General features: G+C 42.2%; 1 protein-coding gene across 1 annotated transcript; it reads right to left on the bottom strand.

The window, feature by feature from the left end:
* Window positions 1-1,095: 1,095 nt before the first annotated feature.
* On the bottom strand, window positions 1,096-17,281 carry LOC115105353 (alpha-ketoglutarate-dependent dioxygenase alkB homolog 6). The gene is made up of 6 exons (XM_029627295.2): window positions 16,954-17,281; window positions 15,510-15,578; window positions 15,343-15,403; window positions 15,097-15,248; window positions 11,642-11,740; window positions 1,096-2,850 (listed from the first exon to the last, which is right to left on the bottom strand). The coding sequence occupies exons 1-6, from the start codon at window positions 17,005-17,007 to the stop codon at window positions 2,578-2,580; spliced, it is 708 nt and encodes a 235-aa protein (XP_029483155.1). The 5' UTR covers window positions 17,008-17,281; the 3' UTR covers window positions 1,096-2,577.
* Between the last annotated feature and the right edge of the window lie 1,899 nt (window positions 17,282-19,180).

Below are 19,180 nucleotides of genomic sequence, written 5' to 3'. Positions count from 1 at the left end.
GAGTGTCGGAGCCGTCGGATGTGATCATATGAAACAGTTCATATTTGCTAGATTGAGTAATTTGGCAACAATTGTGAATGACACAAACCTTAAAAATGTCCAAGAAATCAAAAATATATGGGCTGCATGATGCAACTACAGGCTACTGATGAGAAAGTCGCAAAAAAAAGCTTGCGCTCTGTTCCTTGCCTTAGGCTGCACAGCTGTTCTCTCATCAAGTGATCATATTTCCACCAATCATACTTTTCTCAATTTAATCTTTAATGTGCAAAACTAGTTTTGATTTAAGAAGGGCCAGTTATCAAGAACAGGCAAGGGCAAGAACAGGGGCAGGGGAAAGAAGACGTCATCCGTATGTACTCCAATAGTGAATGGAGGCCACTTTCCCACCGATATATTTTTTTTCTCCAATGATGCTGGGTAGGCTACTTCAGTTTTCTAGCGGAGCATGTGCTTAATATGAGCAGCTAAGAAATAAATATAGTAGCAGCAGGGATCCTCTTTTTAGTGGCAACCACAAAAACCTTGCTTTCACACGGGGTTGCATATAGAAATGTCTGGGCTTATAAGAACACTTGCTTCACTCCACACATCAATCACTGTTTGAGGAGCATGCACTCGCAGTGTGACAGGTGATATTCCACCCAAACTGTATGCCATGGGCTCTCCAACTCTGTTCCTGCAGCAACCCATTGCTTAATTTGGGAAACCAAGTCAAATCTGTTGGGGAACATCGATACTAACATGTTTTCACAACAAAACATTGAATTCAACCGTTGACAGCCCCTCTTTCTGCATGGCCGAGAAAGGAATGAAGGAGAGAAGAGCTGTAGTGGTGAGATTCTGTATAGCTAAACGGTCATGTGTAAGCCTAATAAAAAATGAAAATATAAACAATGCACTAGGTTTTTCAAAAATCAAATACAACATCACTATAATTGTAGGCTAACTCCGTAAGCCGCCCTGCACAATCAATGAACCAACAGCATCGCCTAAGCCTATACGTTCTCTCCTAGACTCGTGGACAAAGTTTGGCGTGTAGCACAAGGCAACCAGTCCATCCAGTATGCATAATAATACAGTCCACACTCAAAAGGCAATTACTAGAATTTGTTTAATTTTGAAGTGTAGGCTAGACCAATTACATCTGAAATCAGTTTTCTTTTATGTTTTTCTGCCGTGCATAATATGTGGTAGGCTATATATTGTATAACGGCACAATCATTTTAATTGGTCTTTTAAACATTTTTAGCCTTGCATATGCGTAAGCTTGAATATGTGTATGTATGCTTTGAATTAATCATCACCTTAGAAAGTGCTGTCCATTTCATTGTGTTGGGCTTTGAAACGACGACCATGTTTTCCACTCAGTTTCAACCTGTTGTTGAAATTCTTTCTTCAAATTGATCATCACACTGAGGTGAGTTTTAAAAGCACAATACGGGTTTGAAGATAAGTGTTTGTGATTTTCAACTGCATTTGCATTGATGTCAGAGTGGATAGAAGGACAATAGAGCCCTGAGTACCAGGCCATTGGTGACCTGAAGGTCATTAGCAATTTGGGTACTACCAACCAGGGCCTAAAACAAACTTTTCTGTATACCAGCCACTGTGGCAGGTATAAATATTATTATTTTTAAATCTACTAGCCACTCACATTTTTGACCAGACAAAATATAGCTTTGCATAATTACACAAAAAAAAAACTATGAGCATGCTTAGTAATGTTTCTAAAACAAATGTATTACTAGTAAGAATGTTATATATTGACTGAGTTAATATTCTGTGACCTTTGAACCAAAATAACAGAAAAAAAATTCTGCTGCCCATTTAAGGTTACCTTGGTAACAGGGCCACTCAAGTCATGTGTGCCTGTGAGAATCTCACTAGTAGAATCCGACAATGTCTGTTTTTGCTAGCAGTGGAAGTAAACTCCAACATTAAAAAGAAACCTTGTTTGTGAACAAAACAATGTCAATAGCCAAGAAAACCGGGGTCCGTCTCACTGTAGTCGAATTGAGTAAATTAGACCAACTTTTATTCCTGTGCGCATTGTTTCTAAAAACAAACCTTTTAGCACTTCACACATGGTGCTCATAGCCCCCTAGACAGGCAGCATTGCTGTGCGAGGTGGGATAGCTATAACGTCAGGATTCAGATTTCATTGTGCATTACCAGATATAAAACAAAATGGCATTTATTTTGGTATAAATCACAACTGGCACTTGTGCCCATACTTGAATATTTTTATGAAATGCTCACACTGTAGAGCCCTGAGTATTACCACCTGCCAACGTGGATAGTGAATTACACATTTAAGGCCCTGCTCCAACGCATGTCCAGAACACAGAGGAGATTACCGTGACTGTTGTCATGTGGAACTTTACTGCAGCCATGACTAATGACTGCCGGTGTGGCGGTAATATATCCACTGCAACAACCATACCCGTTTGAAATTTGGGACATCCCAAGGATCCCATTTAAACTTTTCCTTGGCAGACAATGAATGACATAATCAAGTCAGTCTGTATCATGGTGTCAATTTTTTCCCAAGTCCTCAAATGTCACTTCCTCTTGTCATTTCCTGCCCAGGAGCAGATTGGCCCTCATGACTATGGGCACGTGACGCACGGTGAGGGACACCCTGGTGCCTCGGGTTAATGTGGCCCCTGGCAGGACCCCGGCAGTGAGCAGGTTGGCCACCCTTTCAGTGAGGGAGTCGTGGTGCGTCCCCTGGATGCCGTGGAGGAGGCGCTGGTACATGTCGTCCTGGAGGATGAGGAGGCTCCGCGGCCGCACCAGCAGAGACAGGAGGTAGCGGCTCTCCTCAGTCTGTGGCACCTCATCTAGCTGGGGATGAAGTGAGTGACAAGACGTTAGTAAACAAGTTCCACCAATTCGGTGCCTTTTGAGAAGTGTAACTTATTTTAAGATGTGTAAATTATTATAATAAATCACCTCATAACATTGTCAAGAAGAGCACATGTTCAACTTCATAAAAACAAGTTCCCTTTTTAAGAGGTTAAATAAACTATAGTAAGAGTCTACTGAGTGCCAAATAAAGTAACAGGGTTGACAATTTATTCTTAAAAATCAGCCATTAATCCCTTTATGACATGGGGACTAGAATCTTGTTGTGTGCAACAGCGAGTGGAAATTGAACGTGCTCTTCACCCCCAAACATGTCATTGTTAAAACATTTCTAGCCTGTCTATCCATGGATAGATAACAGGGTTGATGTGTTATGCTCGAACCGCTCAGTTTTCCAATACAAAACACAAGAAACTGTCCAAAAAGAGAACCAGCTCACCTGCTTTTACTCCATTTTTTATTTAACCTTTATTTAACTAGGCAAGTCAGTTAAGAAAAAAATATTATTTTCAATGAAGGAACAGTGGGTTAACTGCCTTGGAAATAAGCAAACAGGAAACCACTCACCTAGAGGCGGCACTCCTAGTGGCCGGAGACTAATGCATGGAAACTTAAATCAGTTCAACCTCATTTCTATCAACATGTTAAATGTGCAACCAGAGGAAAAAAAATTGTAGTTCACCTGTACTCCACACACAGAGAAGCGTACAAAGCTCTCCCTCCATTTGGTAAATCCGACCACAACCCTATCCTCCTGATTCCTGCTTACAAGCAAAAATTAAAGCAGGAAGCACCAGTGACTCGGTCTAAAAAAAAGTGGTCAGATGAAGCAGATGCTAAACTACAAGACTGTTTTGCTTCCACAGACTGGAACATGTTCCGGGATTCTTACGATGGCATTGAGTACACCACAAATGTCACTGGCTTTATCAATAAGTGCATCGAGGAAGTCCTCCCCACAGTGACTGTACGTACATACCCCAACCAGAAGCCATGGATTATAGGCAAAATTAGCACTGAGCTAAAGGGTAGAGCTGCTGCTTTCAAGGAGCGGGACTCTAACCCGGGAAGATTATAAGAAATCCTGCTATGCCCTGCGACGAACCATATACAGGCAAAGCGTCAATACAGGGCTAAGATTGATTCATACTACACCGGCTCCGACGCTCATCTTACTACACCGGCTTGCAAACGATTACAGACTACAAAGGGAAGCACAGCCACGAGCTGCCCAGTGACACGAGCTTAATCACTTCTATGCTCGCTTCGAGGCAAGTAACACTGAGGTATGCATGAAAGCATCAGCTGTTCCCGGACGACTGTGTGATCACGCTCTCCGTAGCCGACGTGAATAAGACCTTTAAACAGGTCAACATTCACAAGGCTGCGGGGCCAGACGGATTACCAGGACGTGTGCTGACCAACTGGCAGGTGTCTTCACTGACATTTTCAACATGTCCCTAATTGAGTCTGTAATACCAACATGTTTCAAGCAGACCACCATAGTCCCTGTGCCCAAGAACACGAAGGCAACCTGCCTAAATGACTACAGTCCCATAGCACTCAAGTCGTTAGCCATGAAGTGCATTGAAAGGCTGGTAATGGCTCACAACACCATTATCCCAGAAACCTTAGACCCACTCCAATTTGCATACCGCCCAAACAGATCCACAGATGATGCAATCTCTATTGCACTCCACACTGCCCTTTTCCACCTGGACAAAAGGAACACTTATGTGAGAATGCTATTCATTGACTACAACTCAGCGTTCAACACCATAGTACCCTCAAAGATCATCACTAAGCTAAGGATCCTGGGACTAAACACCTCCCTCTGCAACTGGATCCTGGACTTCCTGACGGGTCACCCCCAGGTGTTGAGGGTAGGTAGCAACACATCTGCCACGCTGACCCTCAACATTGGAACCCCCAGGGGTGTGTGCTCAGTCCTCTCCTGTACTCCCTTGTTCACCCACGACTGCATGGCCAGGCACGACTCCAACACCATCATTAAGTTTGCAGATGACACAACAGTGGTAGGCCTGATCACCGATAACGATGGAGACAGCCTATAGGGAGGTGGTCAGAGACCTGGCCGGGTGGTGCCAGAATAACAACCTAACCCTCAATGTAACCAAGACTAAGGAGATGATTGTGGACTACAGGAAAAGGAGGACCAAGTACGCCCCCATTCTTATCGACGGGGCTGTAGCGGAGCAGGTTGAGAGCTTCAAGTTCCTTGGTGTCCACATCACCAACAAACTAGAATGGTCCAAACACACCAAAACAGTCGTGAAGAGGGCATGATAAAGCCTATTCCCCCTCAGGAAACTAAAAAGATTTGGCATGGGTCCTGAGATCCTCAAAAGGTTCTACAGCTGCAACATCGAGAACATCCTGACCGGTTGCATCACTGCCTGGTATGGCAAATGCCGACCGCAAGGCACTACAGAGGGTAGTGCTATTGGCCCAGTATATCACTGGGGCAAAGCTGCCTGCCATCCAGGACCTCTACACCAGTCGGTGTCAGAGGAAGGCCCTAAAAATTGTCAAAGAAAGCCGCCAACCCAACTGTTCTCTCTACTACCGCATGGCAAGCGGTGCCGGAGTGCCAAGTCTAGGACAAAAAGTAATCTCAACCGTTTTTACGCCCAAGCCATAAGACCCCATGAATAGGTATTCAAATTGCTACCCAGTGTATTTGTATTGTGTGTTCCCCCCAATCCCTCTTTTAAGCTGATGCGACTCTCTGCTTATCATATATGCATAGTCACTTTAACTATACATTCATGTACATACTACCTCAATTGGCCGGACCAACCAGTGTTCCCACACATTGGATAACTGGGTTATCTGCATTGTGTCCACCACCCAACAACCCCTCTTTTACGCTACTGCTAGTCTCTGTTCATCATATATGCATAGCCACTTTAACCATATCTACATGTACATACTACCTCAATCAGCCCAACTAACCGGTGTCTGTGTGTAGCCTCGTTACTTTTATAGCCTCGCTACTGTTATTTTTCGCCTGTCGTTTCACTGTTGTTTTTATTTCTTTACTTACCTATTGTTCACCTAATACCCTTTTTGCACTATTTGTTAGAGCCTGTAAGTAAGCATTTCACTCTAAGGTCTACACCTGTTGTATTCGGCGCACGCGACAAATAAACTTTGATTTGACTTGATTGTTCAGGGGCAGAACGACAGATCTTTTTACCTTGTCAAGCTTTTGGTTACTAGTCCAACGCTATAACCACTAAGCTACCTGCCACTCCTATATGATGAGCATTACATTTTGACGGTTTCTGTTGAATTTCTTTCCCAAAAGGAAGAATTTCACCATATTAAAACAAGAGTTCAGTTCACGTAACAGGTTTGACCTTAAAGATAGATGCCTCACAAGTCCTCAACTGGCAGCTTCATTAAATAATACCCACAAAACACCAGTCTCAACGTCAAAAGTGAAGAAGCGACTCTGGGATGCTGGCCTTCGAGGCAGAGTTGCAAAGAAAAAGTCATCTCTCAGACTGGCCAATAAAACGAAAAGATTAAGATGGGCAAAAGAACACAGGCACTGGACAGAGGAACTCTGCCTAGAAGGCTAGCATCACGGAGTCGCTTCTTCACTGTTGACGTTGAGACTTGTGTTTTGCGGGTACTATTTAATAAAGCTGCCAGTTGAGGACTTGTGAGGTGTCTGTTTCTCAAACTAGACACTAATGTACTTGTCCTCTTGCTCAGTTGTGCACCGTAGCCTCCCACTCCTTTTTCTATTCTGGTTAGAGACAGTTTGCGCTGTTCTGTGAAGGGAGTAGTACACAGCGTTGTACGAGATGTTCAGTTTTGGCAATTTCTCGCATGGAATGGCCTTAATTTCTCAGAACAAGAATAGACTGACGAGTTTCAGAAAAAAGGTCTTTGTTTCTGGCCATTTTGAGCCTGTAATCGAACCCACAAATGCTGATGCTCCAGATACTCAACTAGTCTAAAGAAAGCCAGTTCTATTGCTTCTTTAATCAGAACAACCGTTTTCAGCTGTGCTAACAGTTGCAAAAGGGTTTTCTAATTATCAATTATCCTTGTCAAATGATAAACTTGGATTAGCTAACACATCGTGCCATTGGAACACAGGAGTAATGGTTGCTGATAATGGGCCTCCGTACGCCTATGTAGATATTCAGCTACACAACCTTTTGAACGGTAGTGTAGCGGAGTCTACCTTTAAAACGAGGGACAGACGTAAATGAATCACATTAAATAAATTCTTAAAAAATGACTGTCAAAGCAACAAAATAACTATGACTTTACAATGATGGAGACGCTTGGGGATTCGTTGGGCTAAAGTCTTCCAAGAAATGACAGGGTTGATGGAGGGACGTGTCAAAATGCTGCATTTTGGCACTTTAGCAAGCCATTATTCATATAAAAAAAGATTTTGAATTCTCCATGTGGTCTATATATTAATTGGGGTGCCATTTAATAACAGGCTTTTAAAAATTCTGTTGAAAGAAATAGAAATGCCATCTTTTTGTAGGCACTAACTCCGCTACGGTTCGTTGGACAAAGCCTATGAGGAAAATGAATGGCATTCTTGTAGGGTTTTGGATATAAAGGTCTGTGGTAAACACAGGCTGAGGAGATCTTACATGTTTTGTTCTATAAGATCATCTTCATCAGCTAACGTTGTGAATTCAATCATTTGTAGTAATAATATATATTTTTTTAAATCACAAAAACGCTTCATAATTCATAAAAGGTCATGTGAACTGACTGCTATCATCTCATAGATTAAACAAATTATAATATCTCCTAAACCTGTGTTAATCTCAGACATTTTCTGCGCTTATTCCAAAACACCTATTCTTTCCCCATTCATTTTTTCCCATAAGGATGGCGGAACGAACCAGAGGTAACGTTTAAATGTATTTTAGGACTACAAACTGGCAAGCTCTATTGGTGCACAATTTCTTCTTAAAATATATAAAGGACGCAACAGGCACTCTTGTCGTGGAATGACCCAGTAATACTGTTGTGTAATACCATAAGTCTGCATGTCATCTAGTGTCTGTATAAACAGTGCATTCGGAAAGTATTCAGACACGTTGACTTTTTCCACATTAAAGCATTATTCTAAAATTGATTCAAAAGTTTTTTTTCCTCAATCTACAAACAATACAACATGACAGAAAAACATTTTTTTTGTAAATGTATATAAAATGTAACTGAAATATGACATTTACGTAAGTATTCAGACCCTTGATTCAGTACCTTGTTGAAACTCCTTTGGCAGCGATTACAGCGTCAAGTCTTGGGTATAACACTGCAAGCTTGGCAGACCTGTATTTGGGGAGTGTCTCCCCTTCTCTTCAGATCCTCTCATGCTCTGTCAGGTTGGATGGGGAGCGGCGCTGCACAGCTATGTTCAGGTCTCTCCAGAGATGTTCGATCAGGTTCAAGTCCGGGCGACCCTCAATCCTGCCTAGTCTCCCAGTCCCTGCCACTGAAAAATATCCCCACAGCATGATGCTGGCACCACCATGCTTCACCGTAGGGATGGTGCCAGGTTTCCTCCAGACGTGAGACCAAAGAGTTCAATCTTGGTTTCATCCAGAGAAGCTGGTCTGACCAGAGAAGCTAACTCCATGCCGGCCGTCATGTGCCTTTTACTGAAGAGTGGCTTCCAGCTAGCCACTCTACCATAAAGGCCTGAGTGGTGGAATGCTGCAGAGATGGTTGTCCTTCTGAAAGGTTCTCCCATCTCCACAGAGGAACTCTAGAGCTCTGTCTGAGTGACCATTGGGTTCTTGGTCACCTCCCTTTTCCTCCGATTGCTCAGTTTGGCCAGGCGGCCAGCTCTAATAAGAGTCTTGGTGGTTCCAAACATCTTCCATTTAAGAATGATGGAGTCCACTGTGTTCTGGAATGATGCAGACATTTATTTTGTACCCTTCCCCAGATCTGTGCCTCAACACAATCCTGTCTCGGAGCTCGTTTGATCTCATGGCTTGGATTTTGCTCTGACATGCACAGTCAACTGTGGGACCTTATTAGAGGTCGACCAATTAATCGGAATGGACGATTAATTAGGGCTGATTTCAAGTTTTCATAACAAATCGGTAATCATCATTTTTTGGACACCAATCATGGCCGATTACATTGCACTCCACGAGGAGACTGCGTGGCAGGCTGACTACCTGTGAGTGCAGCAAGGAGCCAAGGTAAGTTGCTAGCTAGAATTAAATGTATCTTATAAAAAAAATCAAACTAAACATGGTTGATGATATTACTAGGGTAACTAGCTTGTCCTGCGTTGCATATAATCGATGCAGTGCCTGTTAATTTATCATTGAATCACAGCCTACTTCACCAAACAGGTGATTTAACAAGCACATTCGCGGAAAAAAAGCACTGTCGTTGCACCAATGTACCTAACCATAAACATCAACGCCTTTCTTAACATGAATAACATGAATTTATTTTAACAAGGGATATTGTGTCACTTCTCTTGCGTTCTGTGCAAGCTGTCAGACTATATGCAACAGTTTGGGCCGTTGTGAACTGTCAGAAGACTATTTCTTCCTAACAAAGACAGCCAACTTCGTCAAACGGGGGATGATTTAACAAAAGCGCATTTGCAAAAAAAGCACAATTGTTGCACGAATGTACCTAACCATAAACATTTACATTTAACATTTACATTTAAGTCATTTAGCAGACGCTCTTATCCAGAGCGACTTACAAATTGGTGCATTCACCTTATGACATCCAGTGGAACAGTAGTGCATCTAAATCTTTTGAGGGGGGTGAGAGGGATTACTTTATCCTATCCTAGGTATTCCTTAAAGAGGTGGGGTTTCAGGTGTCTCCGGAAGGTGGTGATTGACTCCGCTGTCCTGGCGTCGTGAGGGAGTTTGTTCCACCATTGGGGGGCCAGAGCAGCGAACAGTTTTGACTGGGCTGAGCGGGAACTGTACTTCCTCAGTGGTAGGGAGGCGAGCAGGCCAGAGGTGGATGAACGCAGTGCCCTTGTTTGGGTGTAGGGCCTGATCAGAGCCTGGAGGTACTGAGGTGCCGTTCCCCTCACAGCTCCGTAGGCAAGCACCATGGTCTTGTAGCGGATGCGAGCTTCAACTGGAAGCCAGTGGAGAGAGCGGAGGAGCGGGGTGACGTGAGAGAACTTGGGAAGGTTGAACACCAGACGGGCTGCGGCGTTCTGGATGAGTTGTAGGGGTTTAATGGCACAGGCAGGGAGCCCAGCCAACAGCGAGTCGCAGTAATCCAGACGGGAGATGACAAGTGCCTGGATTAGGACCTGCGCCGCTTCCTGTGTGAGGCAGGGTCGTACTCTGCGGATGTTGTAGAGCATGAACCTACAGGAACGGGCCACCGCCTTGATGTTAGTTGAACATCAATGCCTTTTTAAAATCAATACACAGAAGGATATTTTTTAAACCTGCATATTTAGTTAAAAGAAATTCATGTTAGCGGGCAATATTAAGCTAGGGAAATTGTGTCACTTCTCATGCGTTCATTGCACGCAGAGTCAGGGTATATGCAACAGTTTGGGCCGCCTGGCTCGTTGCGAACCAATTTGCCAGAATTTTACATAATTATGACATAACATTGAAGGTTATGCAATGTAACAGCAATATTTAGACTGATGGATGCAACCCGTCAATAAAGTACGGAACGGTTCCATATTTCACTGAAAGAATAAACGTTTTGTTTTCAAAATGATAGTTTCCAGATTTTACCATATTAATGACCTAAGGCTCGTATTTCTGTAAGTTATTATAATTAAGTCTTTGATTTAATAGAGCAGTCTGACTGAGCGGTGGTAGGCAGCAGCAGCAGACTCGTTAGCATTGATTCAAACAGCATTTGCCAGCAGCCCTTCGCAATGTTTATGACTTCAAGCCTATCAACTCCCGAGATTAGGCTGGCAATACTAAAGTACCTATTAGAACATCCAATAGTCTAATATGAAATACAAATGGTATAGAGAGAAATAGTCCTATAATAACTACAACCTAAAACTTCTTAGCTGGGAATATTGAAGACTCATGTTAAAAGGAACCACCAGCTTTCATGTTCTCATGTTCTGAGCAAGGAACTTAAGCATTAGTTTTTTTACATGGCACATATTGCACTTCTACTTTCTTCCCCAACACTTTGTTTTTGCGTTATTTAAACCAAATTTAACATGTTTCATTATTTATTTCAAACTAAATTGATTTTATTGATGTATTATATTAAGTTAAAATAAAAGTGTTCATTGTTCATTCAGTATTGTTGTAATTGTCATTATTACACACATATATATTTTTTTAAATGAAAATGTTTTAAAAAATTTAATTAAAAAAGCTGATTAATCAGTATTTTTTTGGTACTCCAATAATCGGTATCGGCGTTGAAAAATCATAATCGGTCGACCTCTAGACCTTATATAGACAGGTGTGTGCCTTTCCAAATCATGTCCAATGAATTGAACTTATCACAGGTGGACTTCAATCAAGTTGCAGAAACATCTCAAGGATGACCAATGGAAACAGGATGCACCTGAGCTGATTATTTGTATTTAGTCCATTTTAGAAGGCTGTAACGTAACAAAATGTGGAAAAAGTCAAGGGGTCCAAATACTTTCCGAATGCACTGCATCTGTATATTGCGCGTGTGAAATGTACTCCATAGATGAATTATTATTACATGTTAGCATCTATTCACATATTTATTAATGAGAGCAGACAGTGCTGTGTTAGGAGCTTACCTCCTGGGCGCTGATGGGCCTGTAGAAGTCCAGCAATGTGTGGGAGCCCAAGCTAATGGTTGTCACTGTGGGATGGTACAGAGGCCCGTCCTCATGGGGCTGTGACAACACACACACAACCAACCCCCCTGCAGTAAGCAGTAGCCAAATCACTACCTACCAGGTGCTGTCATTTATAGTACCAGTGAAAAGTTTGGAAACACCTACTCACTCAAAGGGTTTGATTTATTTTCACTATTTTCTACATTGTAAAATAATAGTGAAGACATCAAAACTATGAACTAACACATGGAATCATATAGTAACCAAAAAAAGTGTTAAACAAATGTATTTTATAGTTGATATTTGTCAAAGTAGCCACCCTTTGCCTTGACAGCCTTGCACACTCTTGGCATTCTCTCAACCAGCTTCACGAGGTACTCACCTGGAATGCATTTCAATTAACAGGTGTGCCTTGTTAAAAGTTCATTTGTGGAATTTCTTTCCTTCTTACTGTGTTTGAGCAAATCAGTTGTTAACCTCTTGAAACTAGGGGGCACTATTTTTATGTTTGGAAAAATAACGTTCCCAAAGTAAACGGCCTATTTCTCAGGACCAGAGGCTAGAATATGCATATAATTGACAGATTAGGATAGAAAACACTAAAGTTTCCAAAACTGTCAAAATATTGTCTGTGAGTATAACAGAACTGATGTTGCAGGCGGAACCCTGAGAAAAATCAAACCAGGAAGTGGCTTCTATTTTGAAAACTCCATGTTCCTTAGCCTCCCATTGCTCCATTTAAAGGGATATCAACCAGATTCCTTTTCCTATCGCTTCCTCAAGGTGTCAACAGTCTTCAGACATAGTTTCAGGCTTTTATTTTGAAAAATGAGCCAGAAAGATAACATCGCGTCAGGAGGTCACAGTGATCACCGAGATCCTGGTTGAAGACAGCAGAGGTATATTTAGAGGGCAGGTTGGTCAGGATGATATCTATGATGGTGCTCGTGTTTACGGATTTGGGGTTGCACCTGGTAGGTTCCTTGATAATTTGTGTGAGATTCAGGGCATCTAGCTTAGACTGTAGGATGGCCAGGGTGTTAAGCATGTCCCAGTTTAGGTCACCTAAGAGTACAAGCTCTGAAGATAGATGCGGGGCAATCAATTCACATATGGTGTCCAGGGCACAGCTCGGGGCTGAAGGTGGTCTTTAACAAACGGCAACAGTGAGAGAGTTGTTTCTGGAAAGGTGGATTTTTAAAAGTAGAAACTCAAATTGTTTGGGCACAGACATGGATAGTATGACAAAACTCTGCAGGCTCTCTCTGCAGTAGATTGCAACTCCGCCCCCTTTGGCATTTCTATCTTCTCAGAAAATGTTGTACTTGGGGATGGAAATGTCAGAAGTTTTGGTGGCCTTCCTAAACCAGGATTCAGACACGGCTAGGACAGGGTTGGCAGTGTGCTAGAGCAGGGAATAAAACAAACTTAGGGAGGAGGCTTCTAATGTTAACATTCATGAAACCAAGGCTTTTATGGTTACAGAAGTCAACAAATGAGCGCGCCTGGGGAATGGGAGTGGAGCTAGGCTCTGCAAGGCCTGGATTAACCTCTACATCACCAGAGGAACAGAGGAGGAGTAGGATAAGGATACGGCTAAAGGCTATAAGAACTGGTCATCTAGGGCATTCGGAACAGAGTAAAAGGAGCAAGTTTCTGGGAGCGGAAGAATTGATTCAAGGCATAATGTTAAGACAAGGGTATGGTGGCATGTGAATACAGTAGAGGTAGACCTAGGCATTGAGTGACGAGAGGGGTTTTGTCTCTAGAGACATCATTTAAACCAAATGAGGTCACCACGTGTGGGAGGTGGAACAAAAAGGCTAGCTAAGGCATATTGAGCATGGCTGGAGGCTCTACAGTGAAATAAGACAATCACTAACCAAAACAGCAATGGACAAGGCATATTGACCCTTAGGGAGAGGCATGCGTAGCCGAGTGATCATAGGGTCCAGTGAAAAGCTAGGCGAGCTGGAGACACAGCAATTCAGACAGCTAGCGGGCCGGGGATAGCAGGTGGGGCTTCAGGGGACGTCGCGACTGAGGAGCCTGTTGAAACCCCCTCGGGCGGATTACGTCAGTAGGATCTTGATGGATCGGCGGGGCTCCGTGTCGGCAGTAAAAGGGTTCCAGGCCAATTGGCAAAATAGGTATTGTAGCCCAAGAAGTTGCTGATGGACCTCTTCAGCTAGCTGGGAGATGGGCCTAGCACGAGGCTAGCTCCAGGGTAACTGGTGCTTGCTTCGGGACAGAGACGTTAGCCAGGAGTAGCCTCTCGGATAGCAGCTTGCTAGCTGCGATGAGCCAGGTGAAAAGGTTCAGAGCTTACAGTAGGAATCCGGAGATGTGGTAGAGAAAAAGCAGTCCGATATGCTCTGGGTTGAATAGCGCTGTGCAGATTGGCAGGAGTTGACCGGGCTGAGGTTAGCTGATAACCGCTAGCAGTGGCTAACTGACTACTAGCTAGTTAGCTTCTGTTGGGGGTTCCGGTTCTAAAGCATAGAACATTTCAGATCCATACCACATTGGTATTGGGTGAGGAGAGTATGTTGAAATTGAGGTTAAAAATATAAAATATATATATGGATTCTGATGATAGACACATCTCAACATCAACTGTTCAGAGAAGACTGCGTGAATCAGGCCTTGATGGTTGAATTGCTGCAAAGAAACAACAGCTAAAGGACACCAACAAGAAAAAGAGACTTGCTTGGGCCAAGAAAGAGGAAATCTGTCCTTTGATCTGTTGAGTCTAAATATGAGATTTTTTGTTCCAACCGCTGTGTCTTTGTGAGAGTAGGTGAACGGATGCTCTCCGCATGTGTGGTTCCCACCGTGACGCATGGGGGAGGTGGTGTGATGGTGCTTTGCTGGTGACATGGATTTATTTAGAATTCAAGGCACAGTTAACCAGCACAGCTACCACAGCATAATGCAGTGATACGCCATCCCATCTGGTTTGTGCTTAGTGGGACTAACATTTGTTTTTCAACAGGACAATGACCTAAAACACACCTCCAGACTGTGTAAGGGCAATTTGACCAAGGAGAGTGATGTAGTGCTGCATCATATGACCTGGCCTCCACAATCACCTGACGTCAACCCAATTGAGATGGTTATGGTTTGGGATGAGTAGGACCGCAGAGTGAAGGAAAAGCAGGCAATATTCCATATGTGTTATTTCATAGTTTGAAGTCTTCACTATTATTCTACAATGTATAAAATAGTAAAAATAAAGTAGGTATCCAAACTTTTGACTGGTACTGTACAAAATTAACAATGACACAAAAGCAGAGAAGTACCACACCCGATGGAATGTATTGAACGCTTATTTTCACACACACACACAAAAGTGCACAAGAATATTGGTGTTATCACAATGCTAATGACTGAAGCTGATGTGAGGACCATACCATTATTCCCTCCCCTGGCTTGTATTCATTCACCAGCACATGATTGGCAGTCTTCCCAGCAAATGCACCAAGAGCAGATATTCTCTCGCAGTACTTCAGGAGCCAATCAGGAAGCTTCTCTCCAAGCATCCCTTTCGGACGAGGCAGCCCACCTGTATTAAGTACATAGGCGTAAGAATAGCATTTCACCCAGCAGTCATATCATTCCCAGTTCACCTCACATTCAGTTATAAATCACTGACATACCCCAGTTCTGAAGCCTTCTGTTGGATAACTGTGTCCATTTAGTTTTTGGTGCCTTATACACCTGGAACAGCATTAGAATAAAGGCATTTCATGATGTCATGTCTAGTTGATGTTATACCTAAACATGTGTAGTGCATCTGTCACCCCCTTCCCTTGTATTCCATTACCTGTTGTAATAGTTGAGACTCCTCATCCTCTGTTATGAAATCTGGAATGTAGTAAACCGTTGGTGGAGCCTAAAAATGCAAATATCCATACTCAGATTAATATCCATTGCACATTTAACCTTTTCATATAATGTATGCCTGCCTAGAGCTAGACTAGTTAGTAGCAAAGATATGATAATGATATGATGTTTTCCCTTTCATCTGTGCTAGCATAAGATGCAAGCTAGTAAAATAATGGCCAAGTAGCTAAATCTATTAGCATCCTATCTAGCTACATAGCATTTTTTACACTGAACAATTTTTAAAACACATGTTAAATGTTTCATGAGCTGAAATAAAAATCCCTGGAATTTTCAATATCCACAAAAGCATATTTCTCTCAAAGTTTGTGCATACATTTGTTTACATCCCTATTAGTTAGCGTTTTTCCAATGCCAAGATAATCCGTCCACCTGAGAGGTGTGGCATATCAAGATGATTAAACAGCATGATTATTACACAGGTGCACCTTGTCCTGGGGACAATGAGAGGTCACTTTAAATTGTGCAGTTTCGTCACATGACACAGATGTCAAGTTGAGGGAGCATGCAATTTGCATGGTGATTGCAGGAATGTCCACCAGAGCTGGTGCCAGAGAACTGGATGTGAATTTCTCTACCATAAACTGCCTCCGTCATTTTATGGAATTTGGCAGTATGTCCACCTGGCCTCACAACCACAGACCGCGTGTAACCACACCAGCCATATGAACAATAACTCAAAATATTTAAAATTGTGTTTATTTTTGTTCAGTATGTTTAAATTCAGAGAAGCTCAACCTCAACTTGCTCTCGAAAACACAACCGTTTTCACCCATTAGCTTTGCCCACAACAATCCCTCCCCTGTGTTTTGACGTTTAGAAACGTCAATATTCACCGCTTGTGATATGGCTTTAGAAACTGATCTTTTCATCAGCGACAAAGAATCATTCAAAATGAAAAATAGATATACTTTTGCACAATCTATACAGCTCTATGGGTGCCTCAATCTGACGAAACTACATTGCGAGTTATGCTCACACACAGGTGTTCAGAGCATGCTAGATAATAGCTAATTAGCACAGGTGGTAGGTAGCCTCTTGTCTTCCGTAAACAAGCGCAGTAACATGGATATGGCGTGTGGGAACACTACATCAAGGTGTGTATCAACGTAAAACAATTATTGTTATTTCTCGGTGATACGAAATATAAGGTTTCTGGAAGCGTAAGAACCTTAACGCAAGCGACGCGTCTTAATGTTCAGATTGAGCGTCGGTCTTATTAAACTCCCCGTAAAGAACACGCCTTCTCCCAACGACTTGTGTAACGTTAATGTAATGGAGTCATGCGCAAGGGCTAACCTTCAACTAGCTGACAAACACTGACACCAGAAGTACACGAGAGGGGTGGTAAAAGCTTTTCTTACGTCTTTCACGACATATCGTTCCAAATCCTCAAAAATATTGCATGGGTGTTCCATATCTACTCGTGAAAGTTGACATGGAATGCCTGCTAAACGTAGCTGTGATAGTTGGAAGGCGATAAATTAGCAGCTTGCTAGATAGCTAGTAACCAAACGTGCACCTATACCAGCCAAAACCCTGAATATAAAAATACTTAACCGTAGCTACTATGAACACAAAACAAAGTCATGTGATTGACAAACAAGATTCATCGATAGCTTATTGTTATCGAAGCACTTCTCCTGATACGTTTATTAGAATCTTCTTCGAAACCTTGAACAGTTGACTAGAATCAATATGTAGTGCAATACTTCCACCTACTGCACTGGAGTATATCGCAAAGCAGAGGGCCCTTGGTTCACTCAGAGATGCGGTCATTTCTGTCTAGCTCCCGCCTATCTTTTCTTTTGATTGGTGGATACTTAAATGATCAAGCCCGAAAAGCCAGTGTTTGGAGGATATATTATGGCACGGGTGTTGTTAGGCCGTGGGTGAACCGTGCCAATATATCCTCCAAACACTGGCTTCGAGAGCATTATCACTTTTATTCAACGGGTTACCAACACATGATTGACATATTTTCACATTTTGGTTGTTGATTTTATTCATTCTATTTCATACTTCCACAAGATATAGTCCCGACACAAATCTAGAGTTGTTTCACGAGACGCTTGGTCGTTCCTTCTATCGGTTTGGTTGCCAAGAGACGACGCGTCCCTGTCAGTCTTTTTGTTCTGTATCAATGGACGAAACCCAGTTCTTTCTAAATGTCCCATTGTCATACTGGCTGGCAACGTTCTAATCCCTTACTTCCTAGCTAGACAACTACGGCTAATTTACAGTCACGTCAAACAGAGCAGACAGAATAACAACAGTAGCTGCATTTGTTTAAACTGTATTGTAGTGACATTTGTTTGGATACAGCCATAACAATGAGCTGATGAGGCGCGATTTTGCCTGGCATAGAAAATGTGCTCACTTTTAACAGACAGCAAGGTTTGTACAATTCTCTGCTGTTGAAAACTAAATGTTATTCTAAAATAAATGTGAGATAATGTGTAGATCAAGTCTATAACTTCCCTGCCTGGGTTGATGAGACAGTGGATTGCGTGGTCAAATGGAACAGAATAAATAGGCATTTCATGTCATAGATTTAGCGGGTGGTAATTTGTGGAATAGACACTGGCTGAAACACGGTTTTAACCAATCAGCATTCAGGATTAGACCCACTCTTTGTATAACTCTCATTATAAACTGGGTGGTTCAAGCCCTGAATTTTTGTTGCCTGACAGCCATGGTATATCAGATCGTATACCACATTTATTTTTACTGCTCTAATTACGTTGGTAACCAGTTTATAGTTTATAATAGCAATAAAGCACAGGGGTTTGTTGTATATTGACAATATAGCACGGCTAAGGGCTGTGTCCAGGCACTCCGCATTGCCCTTAAGAACAGCCCATAGCCGTGGTATATTGGCCATATACCACACCTCCTCAGGCCTTATTGCTTAATTATTGTAATCCTTTTTTGAATATTGACGTCAACCGTTTGTATTCAATGGAGAGAGGTGATATGCCAATAGCCTCAAATCCTGAATATGCAGAGCCATCTCGAGACAACTTCAATATGTGTTTTTTTCTCAAAGTTTCCGGGCTGTCATGTGTCCTACTTATCAGTACACTCGTAACAACTTAAGCATTACGAAAATTATATTTTATCAAAGAAACCTCACATTCGTTTTTTTGTTGAACAAATTCAACACTCTCTCATTAACCTCCATACAAAAACTCCTTGCTTGTGGGTGAAACAATGTCACCTGCTGGAGGGAGAAATGTTTTCAGCCGTGTTGGGCCTCGCTCTGCTGGTACCCAAACTAGTGGTTCCGTGTAATACTGTAGTCTGTTTTAGGCTGTTACCTACCTACGAGACTACAGTGTTTTAAAAAATCTCATTATTGATTTGTCTGAAACTGACCAAACTAACATAATGTGCAACACACACACATCATATATTGAGAATCTTACATAGCTAGTTCATATTAAACAATCCAAATGATTGAATAAATTCAAGACTAGTTTGGATGTATAAAGACAATTAGGGATCATAGTATGATACTTTACAGTATCTGTACAGTAGTTCATGTTTTAATCATTTTTATAAGACTTGGTATATTATGAAGAACCATGT

This window comes from Oncorhynchus nerka, linkage group LG22 (genome assembly GCF_034236695.1).
Source record: "Oncorhynchus nerka isolate Pitt River linkage group LG22, Oner_Uvic_2.0, whole genome shotgun sequence".
NCBI lineage: Eukaryota > Metazoa > Chordata > Actinopteri > Salmoniformes > Salmonidae > Oncorhynchus > Oncorhynchus nerka.
This window is presented reverse-complemented; position numbering and strand designations above follow the sequence as displayed.

Coding starts and splice junctions, on each gene's coding strand:
- LOC115105353 (XM_029627295.2), bottom strand. CDS start 17,007: ATGGAACACCCATGCAATATTTTTGAGGATTTGGAACGATATGTCGTG. Junction 15,404..15,509: donor AGTCTCAACTATTACAACAG/GTAATGGAATAC, acceptor ATGCTGTTCCAG/GTGTATAAGGCACCAAAAAC. Junction 15,249..15,342: donor CAGAAGGCTTCAGAACTGGG/GTATGTCAGTGA, acceptor TACTTAATACAG/GTGGGCTGCCTCGTCCGAAA.